This window comes from Trachurus trachurus (assembly GCF_905171665.1).
Source record: "Trachurus trachurus genome assembly, chromosome: 15".
NCBI classification, from domain to species: Eukaryota; Metazoa; Chordata; class Actinopteri; order Carangiformes; family Carangidae; genus Trachurus; species Trachurus trachurus.
This window is the reverse complement of record NC_139906.1, coordinates 10,992,995-11,011,392: the sequence shown is the minus strand read 5'-3', so window position 1 is coordinate 11,011,392 and position 18,398 is coordinate 10,992,995. Positions and strand designations below refer to the sequence as shown.

General features: G+C 41.1%; 1 protein-coding gene across 1 annotated transcript; it reads right to left on the bottom strand.

Annotated features, from left to right (window-relative positions):
• Window positions 1-7,000: 7,000 nt before the first annotated feature.
• Window positions 7,001-16,835, bottom strand: perp (p53 apoptosis effector related to pmp22). The gene is made up of 3 exons (XM_083988173.1): window positions 16,384-16,835; window positions 10,710-10,850; window positions 7,001-8,447 (listed from the first exon to the last, which is right to left on the bottom strand). Exons 1-3 carry the CDS (start codon window positions 16,589-16,591, stop codon window positions 8,236-8,238), a joined length of 561 nt encoding a protein of 186 aa, XP_083844299.1. The 5' UTR covers window positions 16,592-16,835; the 3' UTR covers window positions 7,001-8,235.
• Window positions 16,836-18,398: the final 1,563 nt, after the last annotated feature.

Sequence of the window (18,398 nt, the reverse complement as noted above, 5' to 3'; positions counted from 1 at the left end):
GAGTAATTGTATCAATTGATAGATTTATATTTTTGTTACTAATACCGCTGCCATAACAACAGATCACATTTATTATTATCATTTGTTTTGGATTTTCAGATTCATTTAAAGCCGCTTCTCTGGAAAAAGGTGTCATCCAGATGTTTGGCGTACAGATGTGGAAAGCCGTCATAACAGTTACTGTAAGTATAAATATTGTGTGGGAAAAGTTTCCAGATTTTTCCACCGGCAGGAAAGAACATTGTATCTTATCTACCTGTTGTTATCCAACCAAAGTGCTGATTCACTGCCCGCTTTCTACTTTCCTTTCTCATCCCTCATGGGACGATTCCTTGTTACCGCACCGTGCCCAAAAACACTGGAAACCACAGTTGTTTTCCCACCTACTCGTGTGGGGGAACAGAAACTGCTCGTCACCTGACAGCATGGATTCTTGTGGGATGAGTTCACTGAGTCAGCCTCACCTTTTACCAACCAGAGCGGGCAACAGTGACATTTTGGCATCTACTGAACATCAAACTGAAGTCGTACAACTTCACCTTCCCTCGTGACATAGACGCCTCCTGACTCAGCGTTAGATAAATTCCTCTAGTCGGTTTTTTAAAAGGCCCAGATGAGACTGCTAGAGGCTATACTATAATTAATACAGATGATTTAATGCTCCAAACATGTCACAGGAGGTCACATGCAGGATCAGCACACGCCGGCTGACTCACGGGGTCGGGTCGGGATTATCAATAATATAATAGGTGGATGTGGAAGCTGTGACAGCAAAACACCACAGTCGTCAGCACGTGGGAAAGCCCCGAAATAATACAGTGGCCCACTTCGTTGTTGTTCCAAATCACCAGGTGGTTCAATACGAGTGATCATTAGTGTCCAAAAAATTTCACATTGTGACCGTATGTGGAGGAAGTTTCTTTTTTTTTTAATCACCAAAAGTAAGAAACTCCCCTAAAATATCAACAAAGCTGAACTTACTCCTGATTAGATATCCTATTTCAGCCATATACTAGCTACATCAAGTTATATTTGTAAGTGTAGTTATACAGTCATGTGACTCAATGCTTTTGGGAATTTCCTCATAAATTCTGGAAAGATGAAAACATTCATGTCTATTACCTAATCAGTCAGATTGTTCCAGATCCTTCTTTTTCTTAATCGGCATCACTAATGTGCAGTGGTGGTGGATCATATCCAAGCCAATATAAAGTACTGTAGATGCAGGGACTCTTTAGGCCTACATTTATTTTACAGCAGTAGTTGCTTTACAAATTAGTATTTCACTTATAAACTCATGAAATATAAGATGTTAAAATGAGAGAAGATAAGATGATGCAGTTGAAGTTAACCCATTGTGGTTATTCCACTTTTATATAAGTCATCTGAGTACTTCCTCTTACACTGCTAATCAGAAAGCACAATACTTTTTCCATATGTCATACACCATAGCCTTTAAATGTCCATTTGTGCTGTTCAAAAACACAATAAAACATTTGAAAAATGAGGCATAGGTATGACGTATGAATGATTAAATGCATGTAGACTTCGATTCCCATGAACAGGCAGCTGTTGATGATGTCATCCTGTCTTTAATCAAAAACATCATCAGTAATAATTGCTGCCTAATAAAACGTCCCATGTGAGAGCCAAGTGGTGTTGACGCCATCTGACTGATTTATTCTCTGGTAAAGGAAGCGGAGGTCACAGGCAGAGATGTTCAGAAACACGCTAAAACATGAGTTGGGTCTGACTCACTGGGACTTTGACTGATCGTAACCTTCACAATGTTAAACAAAAGAATTGACGTCAGCTATGGTTCCTGAGCGTCGACCACTTTACTGCATTTTTTTGATCACATGCAGTATAGAAGATGTGGTTTGCTCAAAAAAATAAAATAATAATAATAATCTTTATTATGGACTCAAAAAAGTGGTCCACTCTCATACACATACACACTTAACATACAAGACAAAACAAAGCAGACAAACAACCAAACAAATAATATAAAATACAGTAATTTGTCATTGTTAGTTTAAAAGAAACAGTGCAAACTATTGTGCCAGTGCTTACGAAGCCTGGATGTGAACCGATATCCCATCATGGGGCAGGTTAAGGCCTTAATAATGCAGTTATCAGATCAGAAAATAAAACAAAAGCAAGAAAAGCTGCACCCCACATGTAAAGAGCATGATCTGGGCCTGCTCTGTGTGGAAAGAGACACCAACAGCACATTCTCCTGAGGTTTATTATGAAGATCACAACAACCCAACACGTGGGGCAAGAAGACAAGACACACAACTGTCTAGTAATCCAGGCGGTTCACATTAATGTACAAGTCTCACACCTATGCATGTCTTCCAGACTCATATGTCTCTTGTGATCTGACAGTGTGGCCAGTCCCTCACAATGACTTCTGAACCCAGATCGTTCCATCAGAGCCCCAAAAGCCTCGGAGGCCCTGTCCCGGTATGAGGTGGCAGAACCGTGGGGAGAACCCTGCACGGGGAGAACTGTGAAGGGGAACATCTCGATTTTCTTCTGGCTCTTCATCTCGCTGGAAAGCACCTCGCAGGCGTAGCGAAACCAAACTCACCCCCACTGACAACAAGCACTTGACAAAGCTTTGTGTAGGGTGATGAGGGTGCGGGTTGACATTCACTTCACAGTGTTTCATTGTGATGTAGCTCTCTCTCTCTCTGTGTCTTTCTCTGTCTTTCTCTCTCTCTTTTTTTTGGGAGGGGGGGTGGGGTTGTTGTTGAACCTGGAGAGAGGAAGCAGTGTGGGTTGGATAGATGAAGGATGAAGAAGAAGAAGAAAAAGAAAAAGAAGAAGCTAATACTGAATTACTGATCAAGCCTGACCTCTAGTGGCCTTTGTGTAGAAGCACACCTGACCTGGTAAAGCATCAGACTGTTTGGGGGGTGGGGGGGTATAAAAACACTACAATTCACTCAAATAGCCTACATAAATAAATACATAAAAATACATTTTCTGTGCTCCACTATGCTGAAGATTTACAGAGACTTACATTACACTATTACACCACTTACTTGGTGTCCATCCACTCGCTGCCTGTAAGATTTACATTACACCATTACACCACCACCTACTTGGTACTTGGCTGCCTGTGATTAACTGGGGCTGCGAAGATTCATCACTTGACTGAAAATTAATCTGAAATCTGAATCTATTTTAATAATCAAACCATTTGCAGGATCCAGTTCCTCAAAATTGAAGATTTGTTTGGGGGCTTTCTTTTTTGTCATGTCTTTTGGATTAATCTTGGTCTTTAAGAAATCTAACAAGTCTCTATTTTCTAACATGTTACAGACAAAATTATCAAACCAGAGTGGAAATCATTTGGTTGGTTGAAACATTAATGATATTTTCTTTTTCATGTTGTCCAACTTTGTGGTGAAATAAACTGACAAGGCTTAACTTTAATTTAAACCAGATTCAATTTTAGTTTACCGAACCAGTTTAACATTAAGAGAGATCCAATTGAAAGAACTGAGCCGACTATTACACATGGCAGTTCAGTTTTTCTCAAAGGAAAATAAAATTGAGCTCTTCTCCTGAGCTATCACCAGTAGCTACTGTTACAGTAAGCTAACTAGTATCGATAGCAGTTATACCCCCCCTCTCCACCACTTTATCATACTTACTATGTTCTGCCAGCATTCAGATTATTTATGTATATATTCATTTAATTTTAAATGCGATCATGTGCACACTTGTCCCTATATTGATCGAACAGAGTTTAGATTAAGTTTAAACTTGCCTTTACTAAATCAAGGTTAATTTGAAATGGTGCAACAGACTCTGTCTTCATTTTAAACTTGGATTCATTCATTTTAAACTAAGTAAAGCCAAATTTTGTTTGGATCTAAATCAATCGAGCCATATTGGAGCACTATGAGTGATTTCAGTGAGCTGAATTGGCTTTGCAACATATTTCATTTTGGCTCGTATAACTTTCACCCCTCCCATTGTATGTCAATATAATTTATAGTTACTGCATGTGTGACATGCTTGAGCAGCTAAATCCACATAGTGAACAATGGAGCAGCATCACCCAACGATAAAACCCTGTGATCGTGTGTAGAATGAGACGGGACACGACAAGAACATATGAAATGGGTGAGAAAAACGTACAGGCAGAAAAGTGTGTGTCCACCTCTCTCACTCACTGTATTCCTCACCCTTGTGTCATTTTCTGTTTCCCTCCCTTCCCGCTCTCCCTCTCTTTCCCTCCACCCCTCTCACAAAGAAACCAGAGCTGCCAGGACATGCTGAGCAAAGTCTCACACTCCCAGGGTGTGGCTCTCTGGGTGTGTGCTGCATGTCATAATACATGACTCATATCTCTGTGTTATTATCATCTACGTTCTTCTGTGTGTGTGTGTGTGTGTGTGTGTGTGTGTGTGTGTGTGTGTGTGTGTGTGTGTGTGTGTGTGTGTGTGTGTGTGTGTGTGTGTGTGTGTGTGTGTGTGTGTGTGTGTGTGTGTGTGTGTGTGTGTGTGTGTGTGTGTGTGTGTGTTTGGTGACTGTTCCTATGAGTGTGACCATTATTTACAGTACAGGACAGCTCAGTTGGCCGGTGTCCCTAACACAGACTTTGACTGGAGCAGATAACAGACAGTCAGACTTTAAATAGACTGAGTTTAATATTGCTAAACTAGACTGTACAATGTATTCTGGCTAAATTATAAAGAAAAATGGCCGACCAAGGAACAGAATCTAACCACTGAGCTCAGAAACGTTTTGTTCTAGTCCAGCTAACAAACAGCAATAAGTTTAAACAGTGAATAAAAACCTGATTTGTGAACAAAAATGGCTGCAGCCTCTTCAAACTCTTCATAAAAATTGTAGCAAATTACAAATTATGTACATTATGTACATTTCTCTTGTTTTTAGTTGTTTAGCACAGCTTTCTTAGACCCGAGTTGGCCTGGGGGTTAGGTGTCTAAAGTTTGTGGTTTGAAATGAGTCGGTTTATATTTTTGTATAACGGTCTGATTGAAATTAAATCAATAAACAAAGCTAAAACTGAACCTGTTCACCACTAGACCTCAGGACAGGTGCATGTTTTTTGTTAACCAGGCTCTGACGCTTCAACGTATTCATCAGTTTGAAGAAAGATAACACACACACACACGATATTGAAGAGGCAAAATGTCAGCATTAAGTAGGTTTTCATCAGTGTAGAAGAAACTGTGTGAGTGTGGGTACTTTAAAAAAAAACCAAAATCTGGACAGGTGGCAAACGACAAGTCTTTGTCCAGACACGGTAGATCTTGAGTCGTTAAACATGTTCACTGCTGCTCGATCTGGCTGAGATCACGTGACTGATGTTCCACCTCTTCACTTGAAATTCTTTGCCTGTGGTTGCTTTGTTTGCACAGTGTGTTTAGGATAATTATTGTGCAGCTGAATCATGCGCTGTCTTCCAATGGGCTTTGATGCCTCTGGCTGAATCTGTGCTCCCATGCAGTATGATCCTTACATGCACCTCTGCATTACACCCTGCTGCTTCTGTCTGTTGTGAAATCACAAACAAATGTCAGTGTTGCCAGTATGGGCTGCGGCCACACCAGCCGCCATGTTTGACAGACGACGTGGTGTCTTATGAGCTGTAAGAAGCTGTTGACGGAGGTTGATTTTGTTTATTCTGTTCATAAAACTTTGTCCCAGGACAAAGGAAACATGTCCGCCTACATCGGTGAAGTGTCTTCTGGTCGTAAAAGTTGTTTCCACAAGATTTGTGCACCTCCTCTCTACCAGATTGTTTGCTACTCTTTACTTTTTTGAATTGATTATTCTTTATTTTGAACATATAAAAGAAGAGAGACAAGAAAAGACATATAAAATAAGTCACACATGTTATAGTCTCCCAAAAAAGATGACTTCGGCAAACCAACCAGACAACCAACCACTTTGATGTCTGACAGATTTTGTTTTAAATTATTTGTATCTTCTTTTTTTCGATGGTTACTTTTTCACTGTGACCTCCTTTGTGCAAAGTTAAATAACAAACAGGTGCTAAAGTGTCCTAATACCACTGAATCCTTACAATTTGGGCACCGTGTCTTCAAAGGGCTATACACCTCCTACACAGTTCTTTCGATTATAAGTAAAAACACTCAAATTAATGCTGAGACATGGCACTTTTAACACATTATCCATTATTTCATTTCAAAGTAAATGTACATGGAGCCCAAAGAAGAAAAACTGTCAAAAAACAGTTCTGTGACAGTTTTGCATGGACAAACAAAAATACCTAAAATTAACTTCTTCCTCTTCCTCCTCCTTTATCACTCTCTCCTGTTCCTCTTTCCGCCTCTTCACCCCTCGAAACATGAAAACACAGTCACTGAATTGTTCAAAAAAAGAAAAAGAAAAAGGAAAGAAAATTCAAACATTGTAACCTCTTCAAAAAAGAAACTTTTTATTGAATAAAAATACACACACACACTACCAAAAATAATCAATTCATACTACAGCAGAAAAATAGCAGGGTGATTTCCAGAGGTGAATGAAAGCAGACATTCTCTACAGAACAACGTTTACCCACATAGTGACTAATAGTGATTAAAAAAAAGCTGGCAGCTGTCAAAAAAAACTTATCTTTCACCTTAGCTTCCCTCCTGAGACACACAGGAGGAGTAACTTCAAGTGCAAACCTGCCTGAATCTGTCCGTCCTTATCTGTCCTCAATTAAACACACAGGACCAGTCAAAAAGCTAGGACACACTTTCCAAAACAGCTCACTGGTACTGGATCGCAATTAAATCAGACTTAACTACTTAAAAAAGACGCCAAGTGAGATAATAAAATCCTAGTGTCACATTTTCACCGTTGACATTTGAACACTCGAGGATTTAACGAGACAACGTGATGAAAAATCTAAGGCACAAGTTTGACACGGTCTATTTTTGAAAGAGTCTCGTGAAACAGCAAAACGACTACAGCATCATAATCAAAACTTACAAATACCTTCTTTTTTTTTTTTAGAAAATACATGATTGGTCGTCTGTTTGTTACATGGAAAAAAATCTTTTCATCTTTCAAGGAATTCAAATTTTTTTAGTCTCTCCTCTGAATGCCCGCACCCTGAAGCAATGAGAAACGAGCAACTTTAACATTGTTCCCTTTAAACCAACATTTTTGACATAATTATTAAACAAGGCAGCATGCCGGAGTTTAGACTGAAGACTGATACAGATTTATTGATATATTTTTTTGCCATAAAATTCAAAAATGATAATGACGATCTTTTGAGGCAAATTTATTTTTAAAAGTCAGTATTCATCTTGATTGGCTTCCAGCTTAAAGTGACTCGGAAGCAACAAATGCCACACAGCCAGAAACACCTCTTCTTCCTTGGTATCATACCAACCTATCATCACACAGCTGTGCCCACTCATGTAGTATATTTTTAGTATAGTGTTCAGAACGGATACAAAGACAGCACAGCAAACTCCCACAGTTATACCCCTTTGGTAATAAGTCAATATACAATTCTTTGAAACAGCAGAGGAGAATTGTCCAAAAAAACAAAAAAATGCATGGAAAAAGGTGCAAACACAACTGTTAAACTACATATACATCTCCATATGTATAGATTACATTCAGTGGCAGAGTCCAAGCCTTTGCTTCCATCTCACCTTAAACAGCAAAATACAGAATAAAGAACTGAAAAAAATCTCATTTTAACATTTTAACACACAGGACAAAGACCAGATGATGACTAATGATTCCTTTTTGCATCCTGTACAAACACTTTAGCTCTTTTACCAACATAAAACCAGGCTATTCTATTCTTTACACTTAATGACATCCCTTTAACTAAGTGCACTTGGGTGGTCTTGCATTGAGTATTACAGGTAAAAAAGTACAGTAGTTAAAATGAGAAATATGTTGTAGTTGAATGCAGAATGTGAAAAAATATAAAATGGCAAAAACCATTGCTGACTTAATCTAAAATATAGGTCTGTACATCAACGTAGATGTAACATCCAATCCACAGTTCACTTCCTGTAAGATTCACCCAGTGTTCCCTGGATGTCCGAGGAGCAGGAGGAGTTTTTCCACCGTTAACTGAACTGGGCCATCGAGGATCTTTGGTGAAATGGGACAGTGTAAAAAAAGTGTCAATGGCCGGCGCAGATGGCGCTCTTGAGTGAAAACCGGAAATGGCTGCAGTCGGGTGGATGTGCAAGGTTTTTGTCTTTAAGCGGAGGAGTAGATGTATTTGACTTTGGACTGGCCGCTCAGCTCGTCCTCGTAGCGCGGCAGGCAGCAGAAGAGAATGGCGCAGCCGATGCAGAGGATGGTGGCGCCCCAGCCGAAGCCGTAGGCCCAGGTGTAGTAGTAGTGACCTTCGAAGATCTCCTCGTTGAACTTGACGGGGTAGATGATGAGAGCGATGATCTGGAGAATCACTGCAGAGAGAGAGACAGAGGTAAAGAGAGAGGTCAGGGAATGAGGGACGTTAATTCTGATCAATGGAAGTCGAGTTAGAGAACAAACAAAACAGGAAACTGTTCTAGTCTGTAACGCAGCTGGATGGAAACACAGATGCCACTGACACCAGGGTGGGAAAATACCTTCACATCAGTGTGTAAGCCTTACACATAAACCAATCAACTCCAGTGAGATGGAGGTGAATCAGTATCAGAACTGACGCTAAGACGCAGCGCTGGCACCGATGCACGACTGTCACCGGTTCCAGAGAAAAGGGTGCGACACCTATTCATCCAGACAGTGACGTGGTTTTTCAGCCCTTTACGCTTTCGTGTAAAGCAGGTCAACAACTTTTCGCTGAGGACCAGAGGGCAAATTTGATTTCACCCTGATTACTCCTGGATTTTTCCTCAAAGGAAATTAATCAGCTTTTAATGTCATGCGAGGCCAGGAGCGTGTCACCCCATGTACTTTGTTTAACCCCACTCACTGCAAGTCTTCCACTTCACAGTTTTCAAATGCCTAACTCAGGGGTTTTGAGTTCAGATTATCAGTCTGTTTTTTTTCTCCACTAATCCATAAATTATTCAATCTATAACATTTTCAATTGTCTTGATTTGTCCAACCAACAGTGCAAAACCCACAGACACTCAGTTCACTGTGACAAAAAAGCTCAAAATCTCCATACAGAACATACATACTTCTTTTATAATCAAAATTGTTGTTGTTTTCTGCCAATTCATAAATTACTTGACTTACTGCCACAGAGTTAAGATCTGAACAGCAACTCGTCAAGCGTTTTTCAAACACCAAAGTTTGAATATTTGGTGCCAAACAGGAGTGAATAATTATATATCTATACTGTCCATTACTATCCATACATCAGTCAGTACAAAGATTAAGAAAAGCTGAATACTTTATGTAGCTGTCAAAGAACGTAACCCCACTGAAGAGCTGGTTGGTTGGTCATTACAAATGTTTTGATCTCCAGCTTCAAACTTTTCAAAAAATAACTTTAATATCTTAGTAATGTGCCTTAATAGATGTACGAGATGTGGTTTGTCAGTTTGATAGACTAGTTGAGAAACACACACACACACAGGCTTTGGTTTGAATATTTCATTGACTGTACTGTAAAAAAAAAAGAAATCCTATAACTGCGATGCAATGATCAGAGTTTGATTTGCATGATCCACAGAGAGAAACTAGAATTTAAGTTATGATCTAATTCTTCTTTTCTACATCTCCCACTTTCTGCATCTCTCACTGATGCATGAGTCACTTCTAGGAGCTAAGTGGTACATTTCTCTGTAGCTACAGCAGCAGTGTGAGGCAATTTCACACAGAACAAAACTCCCTCTGGCACATTAAAAAAAAAAAAACAGGCATCACAGTACCTGTGAATTTCACCTGTCAGTTTAGCAGGGAAAGTTTGTGCAATTGCGTGCGTCTGTGACTGCGCATGGGGATGAGTCAACAGACTATAAACCAGACAAAGCCGTGGTAACGCCACACCAAAACCTCACCCTTCCCTCCTCTGACCGAAAATGTCCGACTCACACACTCTTTTCACACTTTTTTCCACTTCCTCTCTCTCTCTTAACGTCTTCTTTGTCTTATGTCACATTTGCATACATCATCGTGTTCACCTTTACTCCTGTCCACAAAAAAAAAAGCCCTCGAACAACCAGCTGTGTTTACCACCAGTGGTACCACACAGACGGTTTCAGTTTTACATACTGTAGCTACCAAGGTGGTGTGACATCTGCCACCACCGCAACACAATTGAATTACTGTGTGTCTGTCTGTGTGTGTGTGTGGCTCAGCACATTTTAAAATGATACTTGAATAATTCAGCAATAATAAATCTGTCTAGAAACAATGTGCTAACCGCTCAGTGTGATCTACAGCTGTGAAAGGACATTTCCTTCGATAAAGAGTTGTCCCAATAAAACTGTCCACTCAGTTTTTTTTTCTCCTTCTCTCATTTGCATAAATCAAACTTTTGAATCAAGCCCTGACTTTTGTTCTCTGACACACTTTAGAACAAACACACAGGCCTGTACATGTTAGTACTGTACTGAGGTGGTAAACCCTGAGGCGTGTTTGTTATCAGTTGCAGAACATCTCATTTACTTTATTGCAACTGCAGCTGGATTATTGTGGATGCCAATCTACGCCTACTATTTTCTATTCATGTGTGTTTGTTTGTGTGCGTGTGTGTGCGTGAGAGATCTTACCGACAACGATCAACAGTATTCCTATGAAGGGCAGCAGAGGGATGTTGAGCGAGCAGCACAGAGCCACACAGGAGATGATGAAGGCGATGACGAGGACGATGAGGCCGATGATCATCAAAGCAGCGACTGCCTGGGCCCAAGCTGGAGAAGGACACAAACACACAAACAGACAAATCAGTTGCATGCTTTACAAATGTGATGCGTGTTACTTTTCAAACTCAGTGAGTGTACACAGTGGTCACTCTTAAAATTACAGTCCTGTCACGTCCACCCTGAAACATTTTCACACTACACTGACACCGAGTCGAGGCGGGGATCATAATTTCCACCGGGAATATGTGAACACGACGACGTCACCCTCAATTTTTATACTTTCAAGTTGATTTTCCTTCTCTTCAAGTTTCACTGAACATTGTTCCCCCGACACCGCGGTCCAGATGAGAGGTGCTGAGTTAATAAAAAACATATATATATATTGACAGCTTCATTTGAGAGATGTTCAGCAAGCAGCTTTGTAGACACTGAGCCGAGACTGCTGGGACTGTATACAGCCCATAATCAAGAGCTGCAGATTCTTCTGAAAAGATGGTGGACATGAAAATAAGATGTCTCTGCCTTACGACAACAGATATCTTCACGGCACGTCTTTCTTTCTTTATGTTATACTAGCATTACCACTGTTTATTATTATTATTATTAGACAATATTTTCAGCAGGTGTCAGTCAGACCGAGGTGGGAAGCATTACAGCAGACATGGTTCCTGGGAATTAACTCCGTCATCTACTGTATTGTGTTGCGTCTGTGTGGTCGTTAGTCACTGTTGCAGCTCTCCCTCCTTCGCACCACTCACAGCGGTGGTGGACACATGACAGCACATTCCACAAGTGTACTAAAGTTCAGGCAGGATATGGAGAGAGAGAGGGAGGGGGGTAGCTGTCTACTTGCTGCACACACACCCTTCCACACCCTTCACCACGCACTTGCCTTCTTTGTCATTCCCTGATAACCTGAGGACACAGCCTCTATAAAATAAAAACGAGTGGTCGTGGATGTTTTGAGTTTAAAACTATATAAAAGTCTTGACAGATGTGAACTGCTTCACATGAAGTCTATGGAGAGATGCTTTGTAGCATTTACATATCTTAAATACATATATCTCAGCTTTTTGTTTGATTGTGCTCTGAGCAGTTTCATGGTGTCATGTGGGATTAAAATAAAAAAATATTCTATGCATCTAATCTCCATTTAAAAACATCCAAGTCAAAGTTCAACACACAAAACAATGATTAATCTCATTTAAAATTATGCAAATAGACCTCACATTTTTCTGCACACGACTCCAGCCAAACCCACTGTGCGAATTTTCAACACACACACACCATTACACCCAATTCACTGTAACTGGATCAGCCAACACCCTAAATTATTCATGACAACTGTGTTTGTGCGTTCCAAGTATTGCCCTACCTGCCTCAGCCCGAGGCCCTTTTCTCACCGTGAACACATGGACACGGACTAGAGAAACACACACACACACACACACATACACACACCGGACTAGTTCAACTGGTTCAGGCTAAATCTCTTAACACACAATAATGTTAAGTGGCGTTCGAGCACGGCAACCGCACACTGTTCCTCTTCATTCCACTGTGAACTCCTCAGCACTGTCATGTCAGGACCAGTCTATTTCTGTCAGACTTATCTTGAGTTTTAACACGGTTAAACAAACAAAAACTATCTAATGTGAGAAACTCCACCATAGTTTTGTTTTAATTACGCCTCTTCCAGATTAGGCTACCCAACAAAATAACATGTGAGTGATAGTGAGCCACCCTCGAGGCTAGACACAAACTTTCCCACACACTGTGAAAGTTACGGCCCAAAACATTTCATACAATCGAAAGCATTAGTTTACTGTCACACTGTTAGTGCCATGACAACCTGACTGAAGATCCAGTCAAGACCCTTTCTGTTTAAATCGCACGGAGAGTAAAACCAAAACCCAAAATGATAAATATAATCAGCTTAGCATTCCAACTGTGGTTTTCTGACACATTTATTATGCGTCATTCATCTGCACTGTGGTGGATTTAACGACGTTTAAACTTCATAAACATCCATCTTCACTGCACTGCTGCACTGAGTTCATAAACTGAGGAGATAGTGATGCACAACCTGAACCTGGAGAGTTCGGCTTTTCAAATTAAAATATTCATATTGAGACGGGAAAACAAGAGAAGAAACAGGCTCCACTTGTTGGATTTATATCAGAGTTCTTGTATTGTTGGGTTCAATAGTTCACGAATATGAAGAAGATTCAGGCTTTAGTCGATGTCTGTGTACTACAGCTTAGCATTGTTGCATTGTGTTCTCATTCCTGTGTGTTTGTTTCCCCTTTAACCCAGGAAATGCCTGTACTTCGCATTTTCACAGTGAAACTCTTTGGGTGTGTGTGCGTCATAGGTGAACAACTGGAGCTGCTCATCCTGAATCCTCCCACTTAATGCCAGCCAGCTGTTTAACATCTGTTTTCTCCATCAGATCAACTCTTAAGAGATTAGGCTGCCCCCCATGCACCTTTACTGTCTGTATAGTATGGAAAACCGGAACAGGTTATTTACTGTAACACTTTTAGACACAACCCAAGTCTCCCACACATGTTGCATACCAAACAAATTGGTTTGTTCTACAAGTGCGAAGGGTTTTTCTTTTTAAACCTTCAGTTCCAGTCTTACAGTCAAGGATAATATTCATCAAACCTCTTTTTTTTTTTTTTAAAAGCCTTTCATGTAGGCAGCAGGGATCAAGTTGGCACCCAGTCTTTCCTTGAACAGATTTTAATGGGACACCTGCCCAGTCGGCAGCTCTGGGAACTGGAAAAACAGCACACAATGTTTCAGTTCTTACTTTAGAAAGTGCTTTTTTTTTGTATCGGCTTGAAGAAAGATGAAAAGCTCTTAGTTTTAACTCAGCTGGTGACTTCAGTGACAGAGGTGGCCATGAGGGAGCGGTGACTTCATTCATGTAGGAGTGGGTAAAAGAGAAGAGCTCCTACTCAGGACTGACTCAATTACTCAGTTAGCCAACAACCATTTTGATACTATTTCAGTCTCTCTCTCCATTAAAGTTTATTAAAAACAATATTTTTGGATCGAGGACTGAAAATCACTAGTTTAAATTTGTTGCCACTTCGAGCTCTGGGAAATTATGCTGGGTATTTCCTGATGTTTTATGGAGAAAACATCAAATTGAGAAAATTTGATTTGATGTTGGCAAATTAACCAATAATGAAAATACTGAAATGAGCTGTTGGGGAAATGTTTTCTAATAGCTCAAAGCTACTTTACTAAAACTAGGACATCTGAATTTCTCATTGTCTCATCACCACTGGTGCCAAATTGCCCAACCCATCTATATGAAAGTAATAAATCACTTTCCATAATTACTTTAAATATGTTTTCCCAGTGATACATGATCAAACATGAAACCGGTTTTAGTCCTGTCCCCACACATTCACTCATCTGAACCCTACAGCACAATGTCTGTTTGGTCCAATGCCAGTATTCACTGCATCCTACATCTGCACATGTCGTCTACGCCGTTTGTGTTTGTTTCCTAAGTTTTGACTCCACCAACATATTTCCCGCTACAAAGTGTTCAGACCACATCCGTGATTCAGGAACGCTCGGAGGAACCTCGGGGTGAAAATGTACCAAACATCCAGTCAGTGTACTTCTGGCAGCTGTAGTCGTCTTTTGTTCGACTACTTCGGTCCTGCTGAGACTAAAAAAGGAGACGCGGTGGAAAAACAGCAGCAGTACACAGCTTGGCCCAAGAACGAAACGTTTTGATCTGAAACTTCAAATGAGACCAGAAGACACACAAAATATACTGTAAACACAAGTGTTTTACAGGTCTCACGGACTGGATCTATGTCGTCAGTGTTGAACTTGAGTCATTAAAAAGAGACGTCATTAATGTGTCGTATTGCGTTGTTGTTGCACAGCCCAGCTTCCTCAAAATCTTAACCTACGTAAATTGTATCCAAGAACAGAGAATCGCCCTTTTTTGCCTGAAACCTAGTTTGAACAATTGACCAATTATCAACTAATTGTGGTTTTAATCTACTTATTGATTGATTTGTTGACTACTGTGTTGCAGCCTACAACATTAGATCAATTTGACTCATGTACCAAAGTTTCATACAAGTTAAGAGAGACTCATTTGGAATAACAACCATTAGAGCTCTGCAGACGCTGCTATACAAGCTATAACCTGTTTCATGGCTTCCTCTGATACAGGTATATGTTTTGTGCAGAGAAAGACTGCGCTCACCGCCAGTGAAAATCATGAAAATGAAGGACGGGAAACCATGTCTGTAATGTTGCGGATGTCTGCTAATGACGATACTGTATGGAGCTGCAGTACATGCTATTAACGAGGAAACCTTCATGGCGTGTGATAAGAACAACAGTATCGTCTTTGTTGATGATATGGGTGTGGAACAACGTACACACACACACACAACCTGAGAGAGGGAGTATGACAGAAGTTTGCTTTGCCCACAGCGACTGTTCAACATGTCTCAGTTCGCTGTCGGTTGGAGCTCCACCACTGAAGAGGGAAAAACTCATTAACACACTTCTGTCTATACACACACACACAACAGATCAGTTATCTACAATGTTTCCGTGTGTGAGAGGTAACACAGCCATCTGAAAATCCTTCTCCTCTAATGGCACCTGGTCAAGTATCCATAGAGCTCAGGTGTGTGACTGTGGTAATGCACATTTTAAAAGACACAGTGTATGAATGGAGATTTAATATAATAGCTGCCGTCTTATTTCATAAGATTTTATCCAGTGTATTACTGCATCAGTCTGATACGACACTGTCCAGCAGCTCATACTGGATCATAATGTGCCTTAAAACCTGATAAAGGTGATATATTTCTGACATATCTCCAGGGTGTTCAGGACTTTTTCATCAAATCAATGTATTTTTTAAATAGCTCAGTTTCCAGTTTCTCTTCCTATTGCTTTCATTTTCTCCCACTGGCTCTCATTGAGTAAGAAGTACCAGTATTTGGATTAACTTCTTTTTAAAGCTTTTCCTTGTTGTAAAAACTGGTGCTGCGTGGCTTAGAGTCCACTAAACAGTTTGGAGAGTTGGATAAACTTGGCTTACAACGAGGCAGAAAGTTCAATAAGCATTTCTCCCACAATGACACATCCACACTTCACGTGGTAAAAGAATAAGAGGCTTTTTTTTTGTATAAACTACTTGCATGAAACCTCTCTCCTCTCTCTGCTGTAGTTATTTGTCCAGGCTGGACATGATAACAACAAAAAAAGAGCAGCTATGGTAACAGTGAGGACCAAAGTTCAGCCTGCCCTGAGGCCTTCCTCCTCCACTCAGCCGGGGCTCTTTTTTTTTTTTTCTCTCTCTCTTTCAGGTTTTGACAGAGGTCGAGTCCTTCGAGTTGAATTTTACATCCCAGCAACACATCATGTTATAATTTGCTCTATTTAACCACCTATTTCCCCTTATAATCTAAACATTTGCCAGTAATGTTGTTTGGCACAATCGACCTATTGTGTGTATGTGTGTTTTCTCTCTCTCTTTCTCTGTGTGTGTGTGTATTCATGTGTGGTGTAAACCGACACTTACAGTGCTCCTCCATGAGAGACTTGCAATCCCACACGCTATCCCTGCCTCGGCACCGCTCCCACATACTGGCGTAGTCGGACTTGCCGTCCTCGTCCTCCACCCATCCCGAGGTGGCGGCGATGGCGATAATGTCAAAAATAATGGCGAAGAGCAGCAGCAGGGGCACGATCCACCTGCAGCGGGGGTAGGCGATCCCACAGCGAAACATGACCGACGATCGGAGGAGCTGGAGCTGGAGCTGGAGAAGTGGATAAGACGCAGCTGGACTGGACACCGCGGTGGAGGAGCTACTCCGGACGATTATATATATCGGCTTGGAAAGAGTGGTGTTGCGTCTATAGCCTACGCGTAAAGTCTATCTAGCTATGTGGGTGTAGGCAGGGCTACTTAGTAAAAGTGCCCCACCCGGCTGTGTAATGCAACCTGTGTCGGTCGGGACCTGGAGGGCTGGGCTTGTCTGCTGGAGCAGTTTTTTTTTTTTTTTTGGAGCTGAGTCAGGTCAAGCCCAGCCCCATGCACACTGTGTCATATTACACCTCCCAAAAAGAAATACCATTGAAACCGATGAGACACCTGTTTTAATAGACGCGCTGACACCCAATATGATGGTAAACGTGAGTGATTTGTAGTTATAGGGAAACAACAGGTAGCGGGGTGGGGTGAGAGCATGGATGGGTGAGAGAGAGAGAGACCAGGTAGAAAAGGAGTGAGAGTTGAGTTTGTATAGTGATGCAATACACAAAGCTGCCACAAGACGACACTCATCTCTGTGCAATAGATCAAGGAAAACCTGTACAGTGAGTACAGTTGTAGTCATAGCATTTCCCCAGTAAATGTATCAGATACCAAAGAAAATAGGCTATCCTTTAGTTTCTGTGGTGCAAGAAAATAGAGTCACCAACATCGGCAATTGAAAAAAAAACATATCCATTACAGATTTGGAAACAAAGTCAACTTGACTTTCCTTTTTTGAGACTTTTTTTAAAAAGAAAAAAAAATGTATTGTTATTGTAAGATGAATTTTATTTTGTTATAAGGGACTATTTTATGTTGTGTAATTAAAACTGTTATGTTAGAATGTTATAGGGCGGAATGATCTGGTTGGCCTAAGATAGAATGTTGGGGTGTTTTATGTCAGTTGAGGAGTAGAGGAGACGAGTGACTGGCAGTTGTCGTTTTGGTCTGGTTGTGTAAATAAACCATCGTCCTTAAACTACTCCGGAGCTCCCGTGCTGTTTCTCATCTACGACCCACGGATCTCTCAGATCGAGGTGACGCTAACAAGGCAGCGTTACACTGGTGGCAGCGGGTTTGTGGACTGTAAAGTTTGCCGGGGACTTCACGGAGTTAGAAGCTAACGGACGACGGAAGCTAGCGGACTTTTTCAACTGCCACAGCAACAACGACGGACATCGTTCAGCAGTGACAGAGATCGGTGTACTGATTAACATTGGACATCAACTTCTCTGCTTTCTGTGGATTACTCTGTGGTGTTGCTCCTGCTCCAAGATCCGGTGAGAGCGTAACATTTCTGTTTGATGTGACCGCAACAGCGAGAGAGAAAAGAGAGAGAGGAAAAAGCGACACGTAGCAACGGTTACTTAGTAACGGAACGGACTGCCTGTTCGCTCTACTTCAACTCGCTACTATGTTGCAACATTGTAAAGGCGATTTCCCCCACGTCTTCATGGGAGATGGAAAGGAAGACTTTGCTGTATGGTGCAGACGTTTTGAAGTAGCTGTAGAGGCTGCTCCAGACTATGATGAGGACAGTTTGGCCAAGTTGCTGCCCACACGTCTTGGTGGCGCTGTTTTTTCTTACTGGGACAGCCTGCCTGACAAGACAAAAGATGACTACTCAGCTGTAAAAGACAAACTGAAGACAGTTTTTGGACAAACTGCTTATCTGTCCACATTCCAAAGCTACATAAATGCACGCCCACGTCTGCCTGGTGAAGCCCTTCCAGTGTTTGCAGCTGAAATTAGCCGACTGGTGGAGGAAGCTTTCCCCACGT

What these genes read in the sequence shown, in the direction of transcription:
- perp (XM_083988173.1), bottom strand. Translation starts at nt 16,591, where the DNA reads ATGTTTCGCTGTGGGATCGCCTACCCCCGCTGCAGGTGGATCGTGCCC. An exon ending in GTCTCTCATGGAGGAGCACT is followed by an intron (nt 10,851 to 16,383) that starts GTAAGTGTCGGT and finishes GTCCTTCTCCAG; the next exon opens with CTTGGGCCCAGGCAGTCGCT. An exon ending in AATACTGTTGATCGTTGTCG is followed by an intron (nt 8,448 to 10,709) that starts GTAAGATCTCTC and finishes CTCTCTCTGCAG; the next exon opens with TGATTCTCCAGATCATCGCT.